The 19146-nt window shown below is 60.4% G+C and overlaps 1 protein-coding gene across 1 annotated transcript; it reads right to left on the bottom strand.

Annotated features, from left to right (window-relative positions):
* Positions 1-7412: 7412 nt before the first annotated feature.
* Positions 7413-13408, bottom strand: LOC114885249 (the record flags this gene model as incomplete). The annotated part of the gene is given in 6 exon segments (XM_029204875.1): positions 7413-9258; positions 9261-9543; positions 10259-10289; positions 11565-11935; positions 12001-12010; positions 12786-13408. Coding segments are annotated over 6 exon segments (1785 nt in total), but the record flags the coding sequence as incomplete, so codon positions are not given.
* Positions 13409-19146: the final 5738 nt, after the last annotated feature.

The following is a 19146-nucleotide window of genomic DNA, read 5'->3' as shown; positions in this document are numbered from 1 at the left end:
GCACCAAGGGGGGAAAGTGGCAAGGGGGGCGAGGGAGGGGGTGCTGTGATGAATTGGAGGTTGGGATTGACATGTATACACTAATATGTATAAAATGGATAATAAGAACATGTTGTATAAAAAATAAAATTTAAAAATTCAAAAAAAAGAAAAGGAAAAAATTTAATAAAAAACGCTAACCATCCCCTAAGCCTTCAGCCAGTTATAATCTTTTGTGCAAGAGTTACGTCAAAGATCACTGATCACAGATTCCCATGACAACTATAATAATGAAAAAGTTTGAAATATCACGAGGATTACCAAAATGTGACACAGAGACACAAAGTGAGCAAACGCTGTTGGGAAAATGGCGCCAATAGACTTGCTCGACACAGGGTCACCACAGACCTGCAATTGGCAGTGCCATAAAGTGAGCTCTGCCTGGGTTTCCTGACAGCCAGTGTAGGTGAGGATGGAGCCTTGGTCTGGACCCGCCGGGCACTTGTGGCCCAGGACAGCCCCGCACAGGTCCTCACTCTCCCAGGACAGTACCCGCAGCTGTCTCTGAGGCCTTCGGGGAAACTCAGGCAGGTGATGGAGTTGAAGGTAGTTTGTGCGCGAAAAGGAGCTCTTTTCACTTTTCTCTACCTTCTTAGATTTCTGCAGCGGGCACTCACTGTTTAGAATTAAGCACCGGCAGTGAGTTTTTGTGGTTAGGGACATGGATGCAGGTCCCTTGCAGGCAGGCAGGGCTCCTTCCACCTCTGCAGGCACTGCAGTGAGCTGCCCTCTCCTCTCGCGGGGCTCACAGATGTGGGCCGCCTGACGGGCGGGGGCTGATTCTGACGGAGGGCTCCAAGGGCTCCAAGCTGCACCCCTGCTCTGGCTCAGGAGTCACCAGCAGGAAGGAGGAGGGAGTGGGGGCATCGCCGGGCGGGAGTAAGGCAGGCACCTGGCCCTGCCTGTGTCACGGGTGAAGCTTTCCTCTCTGAACGTCAGTTTCCCCAAAAGTAAACCCAAAGAAAGGACACTGACCATTTATCAAGAACAGGACTCGCCAGGTACTATGTTAATCCACACCTCCCGTCTAAGTAACTTGAAATCTTTTCATCTCAGGACCCCATTTATGTTCTTAAATTACTGAGGACCCCAAAGAGCTTTGATCCATGTAGGTTGTATCTATAGGTATTTACCGTATTAGAAATACCTGAGGGGCTTCCCTGGTGGCACAGTGGGTAAGAATCTGCCTGCCAATGCAGGGGATACGGGTTCGAGCCCTGGTCTGGGAAGATCCCACATGCCGCGGAGCAACGAAGCCCGTGCACCACAACCACTGAGCCCATGCACCACAGAAGCCGGCACACCTAGAGCCCGTGTCCACAACAAAAGAAGCCACCACAATAAGAAGCCCGCGCACCGCAACAAGAGTAGTGCCCGCTCGCCGCAACTAGAGAAAGCCCGCGCGCAGCAACAAAGACCCAACTGAGCCAAAAATAAAGAAATAAAGAAACACTTGAGAGCTTCCCTGGTTGCGCAGTGGGGGTGCGAGCCCAGGTCCGGGAGGATCCCACATGCCGCAGAGCGGCTGGGCCCGTGAGCCACAACTACTGAGCCTGTGCGTCTGGAGCCTGTGCTCCGCAATGAGACAGGCCGCGACAGTGAGAGGCCCGCGCACCGTGATGAAGAGTGGCCCCCGCTTGCCACAGCTGGAGAACGCCCTCGCACAGAAACGAAGACCCAACACAGCCAAAAATAAATAAAATAAATTAAAAGAAGGCTCAACGTTAAAAAAACAAACAAAAACTTGAGGATTTTTAAAATATTCACGTTATTTAAAAATAACAGTAATAAACCCATTACATGTTAACAGAGATAATGTTTTTATGAAAAATAATAGTTTCCAAAATAAGGAGAAGGACACTGTAGTGCTTCAATTGCTTTACTGTTGGCGATTTAACGGCAGACAGTGGGATTCGCATCTGCGTCAATACACTATCTTGGCTGAAGTACGTGACGAAAATCTGGCCCCATAACGTGTGGCTGGAAACGCAGAGGCATTTTAGTAGCCCTGTCGGACCCCCCAGCAGGCCCTAGAGACTAGCTTCGAGGTGGGCTCTGCTACCATATCCTCGACCCTTTCCTCCTCTGTTACATTAAAATCCATTGGTTTGTTTTGCACATTGAAAGGATTTTTACCCAGGCATGATCGGGCCATTTGGCAAAATCTAAGTTCACGGGGTCCAGTGGATCTCCCAGTGGAGACACACCTCACACAACATCAAACACAGACACAGCACTCCGCCCCGTCACCACCAATTGTAAGCCAAGTCAAACCGTGTGAAGCTGTCAAGCTGTGCAAAATTCTGATTTTCACGTGAGAGCCCCAGCTTTATCACCAGCACAGACTCTGAGCTGGTCTCGTGGGCGCGTCCTGGAGGAGACTTGGCCCCGTGTGATGCACCTCGGCTCGCAGCCACACCTGCTCCTCCCGTTTCATTACCAAGACCATTAAAAAGACAAAACTCAAGAGCTGAGATTCAGTACGATTAGTATCTTGTTGCTGCCTCATCAAGGACAGCGTCAGCTGTGGGGACACCGTGAGCACAGCCCGGGCCGAGGCCATCAGAGCAGAGGTCACCTTGTGACAAAGGCAAGTGGCGTCTGAGTGGCTTTGACGTCACAGACCTTGAGGGTTCCACGGGCCACACTCTGAGAACTGTGAGAGTAACCACTCATCACCCCTCCACCCGGCTCACGGGGGCGAGCTCTGTTTGCTGAAGAAGAAACTGGAGGCTCGGTGATGTCAGTGCAGGGCCCCAGCCCTGCCACTTGTCTCTAGCGGGACAGGAATCTGTGCGTGGCCCCTACTCCCACCCCACGCAGCCCAGCTCTCTGCCCCCACCCCAGCCTCTGTTAAGGCCCCCTCCCCTCCGCTGGGGACCTCAGATGGCCAGGCCCCCAGGTAACTCCCCCTCCCCCCGGCCCCCCCGCAGTCCAGCAACGACCCAGGTGTCCATCGAGCCCCCAGAATAAGAACACTTCACCACCAACAAAGCGCAATTCACCCTCTTTCACCCTCAGGACCAGCGTGAGGATTGTTCCAAGTGGCCGATGAGAGGCGGGGGCCTCGTCTCCCAAGCTCTGGGGCTGTTCCGACCAGAGCATGGCTCTCCTGACCCTCACGCCCCCCGCGCACCTGCCGCCTCCCCAACTTCTCCCCGGCCCTGCTGCCCAAGCTCAAAGTCAGGAGCCACCTCGGGGAGTCAAGAGAGAGCTGGGGGGCTCACATGGGCCACGGACACCTCTCCCCGTGCCTGCTAGCCCCAGGCCCTCCCCTGAGGACCACCCTGGCGGCATCAGTCGCCCCGCCCAGCGCCAGGCGGCAGCTGCCACGCCTCCCGGACAATTCCTTCTCAGTCACCCAATCCCTTCTGAGCCAGGGTCCTGACACGGGCATCCTCACTTGGCTGGACTGAGCACCTGGAGCCCCGGGCCCAGGCCAAGCAGAGCAACCCTGCCCAGAGCCAACCACTCCCTCTGGCACCCTCGTTCCCACCGAGCCAGCAGGTGCCTGTGGTCTGGGCCGGGGTCCCCAGCTCCTCAGTCAGGCGAGGGTGGGAGAGCCTGAGAGGGCCCCTGGCCTCACAAGGAGGACAAGGGAGATGTGGGCTTGGGGGACCTGAGCCTCCCGAAGATGCAAGACCCTGAAGGACCAGAGGCAGCGCCAAGCGCCCTGGGCTGGGGGCCTGAAGCGTCCTGGGGTCGGAGGAAGACAAAGTGCTGTGCATCTGTGTGGCGCTGACACCAGGCACCTACTGCCTGAGAACATGCCAGAACCCAGCAGGGGAGTGGGCGTCCCATCGCCCCAGGCCAGCCCAGCCCCGCCTGCAGTTAAAGGAGCGGAAAGGCACCTGCGTCCATACACATCTGCCTGTCCTTACTCGTCTCTCTGGTGAACCTTCTTCCCTGGCGTTTTTCTCTGCAACTTCTTTAATGCATGATTCTCAGTCCCCTTGATCCCAGAACCAGCTCAGACCATGAGCTCGGTCTGAGACACCAGAGCCCTGAGGGAGGGGCTCTCCGGGGTCACCCAGCCGTGCGCACCGCGCTAGGCGAGACCTGTCGCACCTGGACGGCCTGACCAGCCAGCCACTGGACACGTGCCACTAGCCCAGGAGCGCTGGAGACTAGAATTCACAGCCGCCCGCAACACACTCACTACCCCAGGGCCCATAAATCAACGCTGAGCACCTAGGGAAAAGTGCTAGGGTGTCGGGAGTTTTGGGGAGAGGAAGGAGCGGTGGGGAGGAAGGGGAGGGAGGGGAGGGAGGAGTGGGGAGGGTGGGGAGGGAGGGGAGGGAGGCGAGGGATGTGGGAGGGCTGGGGGTGCCACCAGCTGGGGGCTACCCAAGGGCTTCCTGGAGGGGGAGGCTCCCGGTGAAGGCAGTGGCTAAAGAGGCACTGCCCCAGGTGCAAACCCCGACTGACTGGCTGTAATGACACGATGCCCCCAAACAGGGAACCGCCCGTTCGGGCTCCACATGAAGCCGAGCACAGTGTCTCCTCAGCTACCCGGTGGTAACTCTCCTGGAACGGCCAGTGCGGCTTCAAAAAGTGCAAAGAGCCCTTCGTGTCCACGCACAAAGCTCAAGAAACAGCAAACAGGCTTCTTACCTCCACGATGGTGACTTCAGGTACCCCCTGGGCCGTCCACTGAGTGCTGCTGGCTCCACCCAGCCCTGTGACAACCGAAAAACCGCCATGCAGGCCGGTGAGGCGGGTGAGAGCCGCGCCGGAGGAGCCCAGCACCGGGCAAATCGAGGGAAAACAAGCTCTGGGCCCGGTGCCTGCTGGGATGTCGGGAGGAGGAGGCAAACACGTGAGCAATTGAGTGGATACTAACTCAGCACACCTGCACCCCTGCGGCCTGCGGCCTTCACAAGAAACACGTGGGCCGCCGTGGGGCCCGCTCAGCCCGCAGTGACAGCCAACCCGCAGACCCAGAGCAAGCGGGGGGCTCCCCGGGGCCGAAAACCGGATGTCCCGGCAGGCGGCCCTGCCCTGGGCTCCTGTGGCGGGGAGGAGAGGTGTGACGGGGGTGGCCTGCGGGTGACAGGGCGGTGGTCTCCAGCCGGGCTTGTTTGGCAATCAGGGGAATCTCGGTCAGCTGAACTGGAAATGGTTTTCTCTGTAGCTAGTTTCAGGGGAACAAGTGGCTCTAATCTCAGCTAATCAACCACGAGATGAAGATCAGGGAGCTGGAGGGTCAGGGTCTGGCCTAGTCGTAGGTAACCCCGGGGGTATCTGGCGTCCTCAAGGGGGTCCTGAGGAAGAGTGAATCAACTTCACTTCATTCGGGGGAGTCTCTGCAGTAAGCCGTCTCCCAGGGCGCTTCGATAAACAAGGCATTTGTGAGGCTTCTTACTTGCCCCTGTTTTCTGGGAGCACAGGCTCAGAGGGGACGCCCCACCCAGACACCCTGGCTGCTCCAGCATTTCCCAGGGGAGCCCACTGCCCCCAGGGCCCAGCGCTGAGCTGGGGAGTGTGGCGATGTCCCTGCACCCACGGCGGCCCCTGCTGGAGGTGGGGGAAGTGGGTGACCCACACAGGCTCCCGGAGAGGGGGCAGCAGGATTCGCTGGCTCCACCCGAGCTGGGCCAGCACCCGGCCCCACGCCCTCAGCAGCCCTTTGGCATTCACCCCGAGGGCCACACACACTCATCAGAGAGCAGAGCCTCGGGGGAGCTCCGAATGGCACCAAGTAAGCCAGCGCCAGACATGGTGTCCCGATGGCCCAAGGGCGCTGCATGGCACACCCCGCCCGGGGCCCTGGCACCGTCCCTTTTCCGAGCACTGTTTTGTGGGCCTGTTCCCAGGCAGCACCCGCTCTAACCTCTAACTGCTGCATCTACTCCCACGTGGCGACAGCTCCTCTGCGTCGTCCAGGACAGCTTGAGTTCTGAGCCGCCACAGGTCAGGCTTCACACACGTCCCCGCGGGCCTCCCAGCCCAGCTGGGAGTGAACCCCTGGTGTCACCCTCCACACACCAAAGCTGCCTGGCTTTTAGCCCCTCGGGGTGGGAAATCCATCCAGAGCACAGTGCTGGCCCGTGTCCCCTTAAACTGGGGGTGCTGCCTGTCACAGGCGCTGTCACAGTTAAGGGCTGGGGCACCCAGCTGGGGGGCTGGGGCTGTCTGCCTGTCCTGGCGTGTCCCTTAGCGCAGAGCGGGTTGTCGCGGATTTGTTTCCCACCCAGGGCAGTGCTCCCGCCGAGAAGCTCTGGCCCCTCTCCTGCAGGCGCCCAGAACTCCGGGCCCAGGCCCAGCACTGGTATTTTTGAGGCTCCCCAGTGGGTGGGACGTGGGAACGGCTATTGTGAGAACCAGGAAATAGAAGTCGGAGCAACTGAGCGAGGGGCTTCGGGGGAGGGCCTGACGCACACCGGGTCTGGGGAGCCCTGGACCACCAAACAGTGCTCCTGAGAGCTGTGTGTAAAGCGAAGCCAGAGCACAGGCTTATTCCTGGGCAGCAGGCCAGCACTTTGGGGTCCTCTCTGACTTTCAGAAGTTCCCTTTTTTCCTTTGCAGGGGCGTGGGGTGCCCAAATTAACTTATTTCCTGATTTGCATCCATGTCCTGGGTAAGGGACAATAAAGCAGTCATCCTCCCTGGCAGTGACATGTCCCGATGCCAAAAGAAAGGAGCAGAGCGGTTCAGACAGCGGGACCGGCACAGCGGTGAGGCCACAACTCCCGTGACAAGTACCCTCCCTCGGCCCGGTCTTAACTGCGTGCAGGGGCACCCGAGCCCAGGTGTGTGACGGAGTGACGGGAAGAGTATCAAGAAAGGCCTGGAGGAGACCCGAAGCCTCACAGCGGGGGCTCGGTTTGGTTGAAGAGGTAACCTCAGCGTCAGGAGACCGTCCAGAAGGCACCAGAAACAAAGCTTGAAGCCAGGAACAGAGTAAGCAGGAAAAGCTGTCCCAGCTGTGCTGCGTCCATCGGCGCCCACGCAGGAAGGCCTGCAGAGCTCGCCTCCATTTCACAGATGAAGGAAGAAGGGGCCACGGCTCAGGTCTCGGGACAGCAAGTAACGCGGCCGGGGCTGGCCTCTTAACGCCAGTGCCCAGACCTGGGCCCCGCACACCCTCAGTGGCCACAGGAGATGCTCACGCCCAGGCAGCCTCCATCCCTTGAGCTCAGCCACAAGGTCAAGGTGAGGGCGTCCTCCGTCCAGTGAGGCCCCATCTTTTCATTGTCCCCCATCTGTCCCTTGGCTCTCTCTGGGGACAGAGCCCCACCACGGCCCCAGCTTTCAGGACGCCCTTCCTCCTTGACCGAAGTAATTCCCCATTCCCACCTCCTTCCATCCTGGAAGTCACATTTGGGTGACCTCTGGACACACAGACGTCCTCCCAAACAAGTGTCCGCGGAAAATCTGCTTTAATGAGCATCACCGGGGCCCAAGAGGAAAATAATTTCGGAGAGAATGGGGATGGGGTCAGGGTCCTGTGCCTTTGGCCTAACGAGCTTTGTGGTCAGGAGTTCAGCGGCTCACCCACAGGGGACAGGTGACGGCCTGAAGGTCTCCTGGCCTGTTTCCTCACCAGTAAAACCGGGAGAACTGGAGGTCCCCCTTGACAGAGTCATTGCTGCGTTAGAAGGGCTGCTTGTAGCGGGCTGGCCTGGAGCCCCTGACCGTCAGTAAGGACCACCAGGGGGAGCATCCGGCGTGGACAGGCGGCAGGCAAGGAGCCAGCGGGGCCCGCCGTCTGCGGATGTCACGTGACCACGGTCACACCCACTCACACCCACGCTCTCCCCTCATTGGTGGATCAGCAGGATGGACAGCCGCAAGCACCAATGGAAGGCCGGGCATCAGTTCGTACCGCTTGGCCGACACCATCCGGCCCCTGTAAATAGGCCACGTCCTCCCCCCGGGGCTCGGACGGCTCAACGCATAGCAGGCCGCCCGCCGGGTCCTTGACCTGAGGGCTAGCTCTGGGGTCCCAGGTCCTGGCCGCTCGCATGTGGCCCTCGGCCCAGCCTCCGCTGGCGCTTGGAGTCAGAGGAGATCTGTGTCCCCGCCCGCGACTTTGAAAGCACTTTTCATACAGAGTCTCGCCTGGGAAGTGGCGGGAAGAAACTGAGGTCTGAGGTGCTGAGAACCGGGCCCCGCAACGGTCCGACGCCCCAGCTGGCCCAGAAACACATCTGGCTCCCCCGCGGAGGGCTGCTTCTGCCACCTGACGCCTGAATTGTCAATGCCTTTGGCTGCAGTGTTCCACCCACAAAAGAGATGGAGTCCGAGAGGAAGAAGCCTGGGGCCTGGCCGTGCCCCTCCGGTGCTGGGTGTAGAGGGCGGTGGTCAGCAAAGCGGGCCCCACGAGAGCAGAGCTTGAACACTTCGGGCGAGGGGGTTCAGGAAGGCTTCCTGGTTCTGGCTCAGGGGCCCGAAGAAACACAGCGCTCTGCTCTGTTTGTGACCCAAGGCAGCACCACTCAGGGCTTGTAGTCCAGGGACAGAGCTTAAAGGGGAGGAGGCCGGAGGCCCGGGTACCGGCCAGCCTCAGCACATGTGAGTGGTGAGTCTGCCAGCAGTGTCTCTGGGTGTCAGCGGTAGAGCTGGGTACCCTTTCTATGTGGCACCAGGTGTCACCATCCCGCTTGGAAAACGTTGCAACACGGGCTCTGCCCACAGCCAGACTGACACAGGCTATCATGAGAGACTGGAAATGCATTGCTGTAATACCCATCAGGTGGAAAACAGAGTGCTTAAACGAATGAATAATAACAGATGGAAGGTCCTAACTTTACACCAGTGAAGGCTGGCACCCTCCCAGCTTCTTCCTGCTCCTACCCCCCTCCCCACTTCCAGAAGAGGGGAAGGAGCTACCCAAATGGAGTCCAGCCACTGGGCCAGAACTAGGACACGTGACCAGTCCTCGTTCATGGGGAGGGAAGGCACCGGGGACCCAGAAGAGCCGTTGGCAAAGGAGTGTCTCCCCTCTCCTGGCCCTGCCAGCCACCAGCGGACAGGACCCAGCACAGGAGCAAACCGAGGGAGGCGAGAGGGGCTGGGTAGGGGGAGGGCAGCCCTCAGACGGTGCTGAAACCAGGCCCCTCCTGCTGGAGTGGCGGCCCAGCTGCCTGAGGGCCCGTGACCTCACTCCCGCGGGTCTGCGTCTTCTGGGGTCCACGCCGTAGCTGGTGGAGCTGAGGCCAGCCGTGCGCCTCTGTGGATCCTCCATCCCTCCCCCGCACAGCCGCTGGAAGGCAGCCGGAACTTCGGGGACGTGAGGCTGTAGATGTTGGGGTTGATGGCGCTGTTGGTGTAGACACAGGTGCGGCAGAAGAGGAGCCCCCAGGGGTCCAGGAAAGCCCGGGCCACAAAGGAGTAGAGGAGCACCAGTGTGCGGTAGGGCATCCACAGGACGGCAAAGAGTGGCACGACTACCACCAGCATCGGGGTGACCTGCAGGGCGGGAGGGCAGGGGTGGGAAGCCCCTGGCACCCGGCACACCAAGTGACCAAGGGACATGGCTCCTGCCTCAGGGCATGTTTGCTAAGTGATGAGAACGTTACTACAATAATCACTCAAACTACCACTGCGTATGGCTCTGTGCTAAACGTTTCCTGTGCAGGAGCCCGGGGCTGGCATTCAGAGCTGCGCTGGTTGATACGCTCATGAAATAGCCCCACTTCAGGTGGTAAATACTCACTGCCCTGAGCCCCCTGGCGCACCCTATCCCCCAGACCTCTCAGACGCCCAGCAAGTGAAGACCAGATGCCTGGAGCGGGGCCTCGGGCCCGGGGTGACACAGGAAGGCCCCAGGTGGACGCTGTGGCTGCTGGCACTAAGGTTACGTCCCCTGCACCGGGCCCTCCAGTGGTTCTGTTTTCATCTCCACATGAAGGACGAGGAAGCAGGGAGTTCCCTGGTGGTCCAGTGGTTAGGACTCAGCACTTTCACTGCCAGACCCAGGTTCAATCCCTGGTCTGGGAACTAAGATCCCGCAAGCCACGAAGACAAAAAAAAAAAAGGGAGAGGAAGCAGAGGCTCAGAGTGAAGGATGACACAGCACACGCACCATGAACCAGCTTCTCCTGCAGCCCGCCTGTGCTCACCACTGTCCTGAGTGGCCCAGCCAGCCACAGTCATATCCCCATTCTACACCCCAATCTGTTCTTTCAGCCCAGGAGTGAGTCGCCAGGCCCAGAAGACAATCCTGTCAGGAGGGGGGCTGATGACAGGGACACGCTGGGCTCTTCCACCTCACTTCCAGCTGCCAGCCCAGGGTCCCGGCTTCTCTGCGAGGGAGGAGGGTCAATGGGAGGGGAAGGGACACGTGTCCTGGCCACCTCCGAGGGCAGCCTCCACTGACCCACGCAAGGAGCTTCCTATGGGCCCCAGAACTGAGGGGAGGTCTCAGGGGGGCCTGTCATCTGCTCTAGGCTTGAGACCTCCCTGCTGCCGCCTTCAGGATGCAGGGGCAGTGGGTGGGAGCATGGGTGCTGAATCCGGCAGGTGTAAGCTGTGTGACCTTGGGCAGCCCACTTAACCTCTCTGAGCCTCCCTCTTCCACTTGTGGCATCAGGAGAATAGCAGTGTCCTTCGTGGGTGTGTGGAGGGGTAGTGGGGAGAGGGGTCCCCATGAAGTCATCACTCTTTTGCCCCAGGAAGTTTGACATTTCTCTGTCCATAGCTTTGTGCTGGGGCCATGCTACACCCCGAGTGCCAGCAGGCCTTGGCCACTCTGTGCTTCTGGCTCTCCCTGTCTCTCCATCTCTCTCTCTCTGCCTCTGTCTCTCCTTCTCTCTCCATCTCTCTCTCTCTGTCTCTCTCCCTCTGTCTCTCCGTCTCTCCCTCTCACTGTCTCTCTGTCTCTGTTTCTGTCTCTGTCTCTGTGTCTCCCTCTCTGTCTCGCCCCCTCCACTCACATCTCTGCTGCTCATCCACAGGGACCCTCTCTGCTCAGCCCTCCCCCTGCCTCAGCCTCTCCGAGTGCCCATTGTGGTTACATGTGGGACCTGTGCACACCTGTCTGGGGCTCCAAACGTATGGGGATCGCCCTGAAACTGGAGGGGGGTGCGGCCCCTCCGCTCAGAACCCCGGCTCCCTCCACTCGGAGCCAAGTGCTTCCGGGGCCCCCCATCCTTGCTGACCCTCGTGAACCAGGCCCTCCCCCTGCCCCCCTCCCCCGCCACCTGGACCACTTCCCGGGTGTCTGCTTGGTCACCTCATATCTTTATTCAGTCATCACCTCAGCAAGGTCTTCCCGAACTTTCCCCTAAACTCCCACTCCCCGGGGCTCCATTTCTTCCTCTGACAGGGTCCATGTTTACTTGTCCTGCCGTGAGCCCCGGGGGCGGGATGTGTATCTTGTTCTGTTCTCCCCTGTGTCCCCGCACCTAGAAACTGGCCTGGCACACAGTCGGTGCCCAGGGGACACCTGCCGAGTGAGTAGGTGGGCGAACGTGGAGCCAGCACCCCCTCTCTGTCCATTCACGCCTCTGCCGGATCTCCCTGCCTCTCTGCAAACCGACCCCGCCCACCCCTGCTCCCCACCGGCCACCCCTGCCCACCTGCTTCCTGGAAGAAGGGGAGACTCTGGCTCCGGGGCAGCTGCCCGCTGCACCCTGCCTGGCCCACAGAGCTGCCTCCCCTGGGTTCCGGGCTCTGGCCAGTCCTCACCACCCCCATGCTGGCCCCCGAGTTGGTCCCCGAGCTGTGGCAGGTGGGCCGGGGAGCTCTGGAGCAAGACCCTCCCTATGAGACTGTAGAGGACGGTTGCCTCCAGCAGGGCGTAACGAAGAAGACGGTGAAGTCCAGCAGGCAGATGGGCAGGTGCAGGCTGTGGCCCCCGGTGCCCGCCAGCATCCAAGGCCACCAGGAAGAACCAGAACAGGCAGTAGACGGACGTGGTCCCCCAGACGCCGGCCACGACGCACACGGCCTGTGGCCGCATCGGGTATCAGATGGCGAGGCACCTGCAGGCCACAGGGCAGTCACGTGACCCACCTGCCGGCCCCTGGGATTGGGCCATGCAGGGTGGTCCACTCAGCTGATCAGATTCCCCGATGGGGAACCGAATGTGGGCGCAACGGTGGAACTGCCCCTTTCATAGGGGACCTGGGAGGCCGTGATGAGGCAGCTTCGGGGACTGGCAGGGCAAAGGTGCCAGTCTTGAGGGGAGGGCAGGGCCGAGTCCGAAGGTGCAGCCCCTCGAGGTCCGGCCAGGCCCACAAGGTTCAGAGTGCCCTTGCGAAGACCTTGACCTTTGTGCAAATCCCAGGGTGGGTTTTCTACTGTCCACCGCCAAAGGTCACAGGCTGAGGGATCAAGGACATTGTGACCCTAGATGGGTCCAACAGGGGAGAACAAGGACCGGGCCAGTGTATGGATGTCAGAAGGCCTCGGTTATGTCCCCGTTCTGTGTAGCCCTGGACGAGACATCCTAACCCTCTGAGCCAATGTGCTGAAGGCCACACGGCTGGGAAGAGGCAGAGCTGGGCTTGAACCCGGTCAGTGGGTTTCAGCGTCCACATGCTTAGAGGCTAGATGGCCTCTCAGGTGTTAATTTCATAGCTGGAAGAGGCCCAAGAGACTGTCCGGTCCCAGTGCCCACGTTCCCGGTGGGGACACCAAGCCCAGAGGAGTGCAGGGTTGCCTTGGTATCCCGCAGCAAGTCAGTAGCAGAGGTGAGATGAGAAGCCCGCTTCCTGGCGCCTGCCCCCGCCCTCGCCGGTTTCCTGCAGGGTCCCACACAGCGCTCCCTCCATAAATGGGGAGCAGACTCAGTTTACCAAGGCTCGTGGCCAGGAAGTCCGGGCCTGCAGGAGGGGTTGGGGTGTACCTCCCTCTCCGCGGCGAACGCCGGGACGGAGGAGTTGGAGGCACGGATGCCCAGATACCGCAAGCAGGTGATGCCCAGGCAGCCGGCGTGGCCGCAGACCCACTGCCCAGCCAAGCTTTTGGAGACGGTGGGCAGCCCGGCAGCCACCAGCACAGTAAGGTCTGCCAGGGCCAGGCTGACCAGGTAGCCGTTGGTGGGCATGTGCATGTCCCGTGTGGTCAGCACCACCATGGCGTTGCCCACAATGCCCACCACGCACACAAGGAACACCAGGAAGACCGAGACCATCTTGTACTCAGGGCTGGGGACGGCATCACTGGGAACCAGGGACACGGCGCTGGGGCTGCCCGGCCCGCTCCCGTTTTCCACGGTGGCTGCACAGGCGCTGGAGGGGGAGGGGACTCCGGGAGGCGTCCACACCAGCAGCCGGGCCTCACGCTGCTGGATGAACACCTGCCTCTCCAGAGAGCCTGGCCCCAGGGACACGCAGGGACCTGGCGCCCGTGACGTGACTGCTTGGCCAGGCGAGGGACAGAACAGGGATGCTCCTTCTGGCCTGTGCCATAAATACAGTCAGTGAGCCGCTTGCTCTGCCAGCCTCAGTCCCCTGGTACGTAAATGCAGACGACGGTCATACCTAAGATGCGAGACGGAGCGGAGGTTACCTGGGAGGATGCACCTCCTGAGCGCTCAGCGGCCAGCTGCCACCTGTCACTAGGAAGCCACACAGCATGTCCAAGCCCCAGCCAGCTCATCTGTGAACCGGGGGGAATCAAGACACCTGCTTCTCAGGGACACGGTGAGAGTCCCACAAAACAGCAGGCACGGAAATTTTGGGGCCCGGAGCCTGGCACCTGTCGCATGTCCGTTACTAATGTTAAAATTGAGGCTTTAATCACCCTGGGCCTCACTCTCCCCATCCTTCAGGGGGTCCTAGCTCAATCCCGGGTGGGCTGTGCGGAGTGGATGAGACGGGAACGCCCAGGGCGTCCGCAGGGCCCCAGCCGCGGCTACGCGGGCTCTGCTCCCTCTTGCTCTGGAAACGCCAGGGTCAGCCAGCCCCCCTCCACCCGTCGGGGTTCATAGGCGCCCCTCTCTCCCTTCTCAGCTCCTGGAGTGATGGCAAAAAGGGTTTGTATTGTGAGCGGATTGAGGGGTGAAGTCACAGCTGGGACTCAGGCAAACGGGTGAAGGCCCAGGGCACACGCAACACTGATGCCACACGATACACAGCACACGTACACACGCACACCACGCACCACGCACCTCCAGCCTTTAACCCCGTAGGTGTCACCAGCCAGCAGTGCCGCGTGCCAGCTCCCTCAGAGCGCAGCCTCGCCCCTGGCAGCCCCGCCTCCCCGCTGGACAGGCGACCCAGGACCAGAGCGGAGCCGGAGCTCTGCTAAACAGACGGACGGATCCAAGGCTGACAACACCAGAGCTTCACAGGGCGGCCCCCACTGTGACCACGGGGCAGGGCCCAGGGTGCAGAGCTAGGGCGGGGCGGGGAGAGAGCTGGTGGCCCCAGGATGCCGGCTACACGCCCGCACACACATGCAATACACACATAACACACACGAACCAAACCCCCCTGCACAGCATACCCGCCACACACAACGACACACACACACATGCATCCACTTCTGCATGCACACATTTACCCACGCACACCTGTACCCACAACACAGGCACCAAAAGCACACAGAAGTACACAAATGCACATCACAACCCAGGCATCTGTGCTGTAGCTGAAGACACACACCGTCCACGCTCACACACCCAGGTGCACAAGCACGCAGAACACACGCCACACACCTGTGCCCACAGGCGTCTGCAGACACTCCCACACACGGATCCACGTGGCCTGAGGCCCCTCGCTCTCCTGGAAAAGAGCCTCTCTCCCGTTTAGCTGGAGGAGACGATGGCCCCAGGGTCACAACAGCCGCCGCGACCCCAAAGCCGGCGGCCCGGGGTCAGGACAGACCCAGAGCTCTCCCAGCAGCCCCCCACCCCCGTGTGCAAGGGCCCCTGCGGCCCGGCGCTCATCCGGCGGTCCCTGCCGCCTCGGTGTCTCGGGGACCCCCTCCTGCTCACCTCCATCCCCCTCCTGCCTGCGTGAGCCTGTCTGAACAAAGCCTTCCACCAGGTGCGCAGCCGGGACCACCGTCTCCCAGCTGAGAACTTACCCAGCGAAGAGCCTCAGCACCTTGCTCCTGCCAGTGGAGGACAGAGACAGAGGAGAGCCGATCCCACAGCAAGGCTTCTGGTTCTGCAGGCTGCAGTGCCGCCCACAGACGTGCTGCGTGCTCACACGCATGCGCCCCCACCAACCTCTCCCCGCCCCCCCCCCCCCCCCCCCCCCCCCCCCCCCCCCGGCCGCCCTTGCGGGGCTGGAGGCAGCCGAGACAGCTTCCCCCGCAGGGGCACCTGTGAGGAGAAAGCCCAACCCCCTGCCTTCCCCAGGCCACAGGTTCGCCAGGCTGGGAAGGACCCCGCTAGCCCGCTGAGCCCCTAGAGCCTGACAGGAAGAGGAGGAGACCCAGGGAGGAGGTGGGGAGGGCGTGGACTGGTCCCCTTACCTGGGAGGCTGGGATTACCGGGGCGGGGGGCGGGGGGCTCCGATGTCTGGAATCTGAAGGTGAGTCTGGTGTGGGGACCGCCCCCCGAGGGCCTTCCACTGTGATCTGGAGAGGCGGAGGGGACCCTGAGCTGAGCGCCGTGCTGGCTGGGAGGCTGAGGCCCGGGCAGGGGTGCAGGAGCGGGACTGGGGCCCTGGCCTGGGGGCTCCAGGGAGCAGGGACGCCCCACCCTTCCTGCCGGGCTGGGGCTGCCGCTGTGCACCCCACGGCTGGCACACCTTCTCTTGGCCCGAAGGGGCCCCTCTGCTGGCTCAGAAAGCAGGAATCGCAGCTGGCACCCCCAGATGGCCAGCGGCCTGGCTCTTCCAAGGCATTTAAAGTGCAGATTCCAGTGCCAGGCCCGGATGCCTCAGGCTGGAGGGACCTGGGTAGCGTGCGGATCCCTGGCCACCAAATGGAGCGTCCAGGCGAAGTGCCCTTGAATACGTCTCCCAGAAAGACCAGCGACACCTAGTGTCTTTTCTTGTTTCTTCACGTCTTGATTTTGGAACACAGTAGACTCAGAGAAAGGTGCAGGAAACATGAAACAACGGTTGAATGAATAAAGCGAGCACATGGGTGCCACCGCCCGCCCCCACCCTGGGGGCGTCCCCATCACTGTCTTGTGTCGTGCCCGCCTCGGAGCTTTCTATAACCGGAGCCACTGCAACTGTGTCCTGCTTATTCCGCTGACACCGGCGGGTGGGGACTCACCTGGCTGTGTTAACCAGCTCATCCGTTTCCCCTGCTGTGTGATCCTCTGCCGTAGGGCTGGGCTGCAGCATGTCCACGCAGGATGGACTCTCAGTGGACTTCTGGGTTGTTTCCAGTTTGGGGGACTCAGACGCCACTGCGGTGAACACTCCTGTACGTGAATCCTCGCTGAGTGCATTTTCATCTGCTTGGTCCCTAAGATGTGACTCCCAGGACCTGGCTGGACACAGAGATGAGTGGAGGCAGGGGCAGGGCCGCTGGGGAGGAGAAAGGGCGGCAGAAGCGACAGCATGCCGGGCAGGCTGTGGTCCCACTGCCCCAAAGATGGCAGCCCAGCTCCCCACTGGGGCTGCCTGGAACACTGGGAGGGCCACACGGAGGGCTCCGAAGTACCCGGTGGGCAGGGGATCTCCCTGGCTCTCCCTGCCACCCCTAACCCACCTCCTGCACCTCTCCCCTCTCCTCCAGGATGGCCCTCGCCTGGGAATTCCGCTCCCAGGACAGCTCTTGACTGCTGTCCTCCTGGCTGGTGCTGAAATCACCAGGCTGGACTACAATCTGTCTTCAGCCTCACATTTGGCCCTCGCGCTACACCACTTGCCTTGCTTTTGGGCGCGGGGCTCCTCCTTCTCTCTCTCGGACAGGAAAAACGTGCCAGAGGGGCAGAGGCATCGCAGCCCAGCACCTATGTATAGAATGCCTCATCCGCCCTGAGTTCTCACCCACTAGCTCACCTGTGGACAGACCACAACCCACAGACTTCCCCGCGTCTCCACCCTCCGGGTGCCCCTGGAGTCCTGCAGCCAGCAACACCCCACCCGAGCAGCCCAGAAACCCTCGGTGGCTTCTCCCAGGTATGACGCAGTTACGGAGCTCTTGTTCACAGTAAGACAACTCACTGACAACTTAGATGTCCACTCGGAGTGGTAAGGACTTGATGCTATGTCCCCACAGCTGGATGTCTGGCAGTTAAAACAGATGTGGTTGAGAAAAACTGAAGAAAAACTGATTGGCATGCGATCCGTTGAGTTAAAGGGCGGGCTGCAAATCGTAGGTGAGCGCTCTCACCTGTTTGCAAAATGTATTCGTGTCTAATAGCAGCCATCCTCCAGGAGCTTGGCATGTGCCAGGCATGGGGCCCGGCCCTGGGCATCTTGTGTGGCCATCACAACTATCCCCTCATGGTGACAACTGTTATTGTCGCCATTTTTCAGAAGAGAAAGCAGAGCCTCACAGACACAAGTTGGTTAGCTCAAAGCCACAGAGCTAGTCAATGGTAAAGCTGGTATCTGAACCCAAATCTCTCCTTCTACAAAGTTGGTGTCCTAGGCCACAGGCTCCAGAAATGTCTGGAGAAAAGGGACACCCAGCACCTGGGTCACCTTGTTTCTCTGTCTGCATCGATAAACGTGGGTTGATGCTGTAGTTAGGAAAAGAGACGAGGGATTTCCCTGGTGGCGCAGTGGAGAAGACTCCGAGCTACCACTGCGGGGGGCCTGGGTTCGATCCCTGGTCAGGGAACTAGATCCCACATGCATGCCACAACTAAGAGTTCACATGCCGCAACTAAGGAGCCAGTGAGCTGCAACTAAGGAACCAGCCTGCCGCAACTTAAGACCACGTGCAACCAAGTAAATAAATATTTTTAAAATATATTGTAAAAAGAAAGAAAGAAAAGGAGATGAAATGCCCCACTGAAAGGCTGCCTGTCTCATGGGATCCTTCCTGTATTTGGTCCCAAGGCCCTCCACCTTGATGCCCTGCTACTCCCTGGAACCATCTAGACGTCTCCACGGCCCAGGATCCAAAGCGTAAATGTCCGGTCCTATGTTGGAGGCCCTTCTGGCTGGTTGGTGGCCACACTGTCTGGTTATTAATGAATATTTGAGCAGCATGCCTGGGTATTTTTGGCCATGGGTTCTGCTGGAATCTGGGCAGAGAGGAGTGGATGGCTCCAGGCCAGGTGAGGAAGGGGTGGGGTGGGAGGTGCTCCTGGAGAGTGACGTGATGTCTGTGTCAAAGAAGATGGAGGCAGAGACAGAAGGCTGTAGGTGTAAAGAGACTAGGCAGGCTGGTGCTTGAAAGGGGAAAAGTCACACTCAGGCAGTGAGCTCACACAGAGGCTGGGCACCTGTGGGTGGGGCGCCTGGTCCCCGCCATGGCAGCGCCCCTGCCGCCTTGGTCGTCTGGTGCCAGGTGACTGACCACCCCCAGCACAGGACTGGCACTACAGCTTGCTTGTTATCCTGCCTTTCTGCCGGCGGCTCTTCTGCACGTGACGATGGCTGGGACGGTGTCCGGCTGCCTGTCTAGTGCCCACAGGGAGGATGAGCCGGCTGGACGGGGCCTCTGCCTCTCCCTGCAGCCAGACCAGCAGACAACCGGGCTCCTGACACGACAGCTCAGCACCCTGTCCCCTGCGTCGCCAAGGCCTAGCCAGATTGAGGGGCTGCTGGGGAGCTCAGTCCCCGCAGGCAGGCAGGATCCCTTGGGGCCGTCCTGGAGCCCGGCCACCACAGTCTACTTGTCTTCAGCATAGGACGCTGCTGGCTGGACCACAGCATTGCCTGCGGGTTCACATGGGCTCTGTTGGGGGCCGAAGTGGAGCAGGGTGTTGGGGTGTGAAAGTGCCGCACCCGGGTTGTCACCGCAGGAGGGAACCCCGGGTCCTCGATAAAGGCCTTGAGGTGGGAACTGAGCTGACCTTCATCCCTTAGCTCAGTATTCACTCATCAGGACCTCCCTGGCGGCCCAGCGGTTAAGATGCCGCGCTTTCACTGCTGAGAGCATCAGTTCGACCCCTGGTGGGGGAACTAAGATCCCACAAGCCGTGTGGCGAGGCCAAAAAAAAAATCATTCATTCATTCATTCATTCACCAGGACCAGCCTGCCCAGGCTCTGCCGTGCGAGGGGCCCTGGGGCCACAGAAAAAACACAGCTTCAGGCGAGGAGGTCCCAGGACCCCTTTCCCCTAACCTC

Source organism: Monodon monoceros, unplaced genomic scaffold, assembly GCF_005190385.1.
Source record: "Monodon monoceros isolate NGI ecotype Baffin Bay Population unplaced genomic scaffold, NGI_Narwhal_1 Super_Scaffold_10, whole genome shotgun sequence".
Lineage (NCBI taxonomy): Eukaryota > Metazoa > Chordata > Mammalia > Artiodactyla > Monodontidae > Monodon > Monodon monoceros.
Note: the sequence above shows the minus strand (reverse complement) of the source record. Positions and strands in the feature narration are given on the sequence as shown.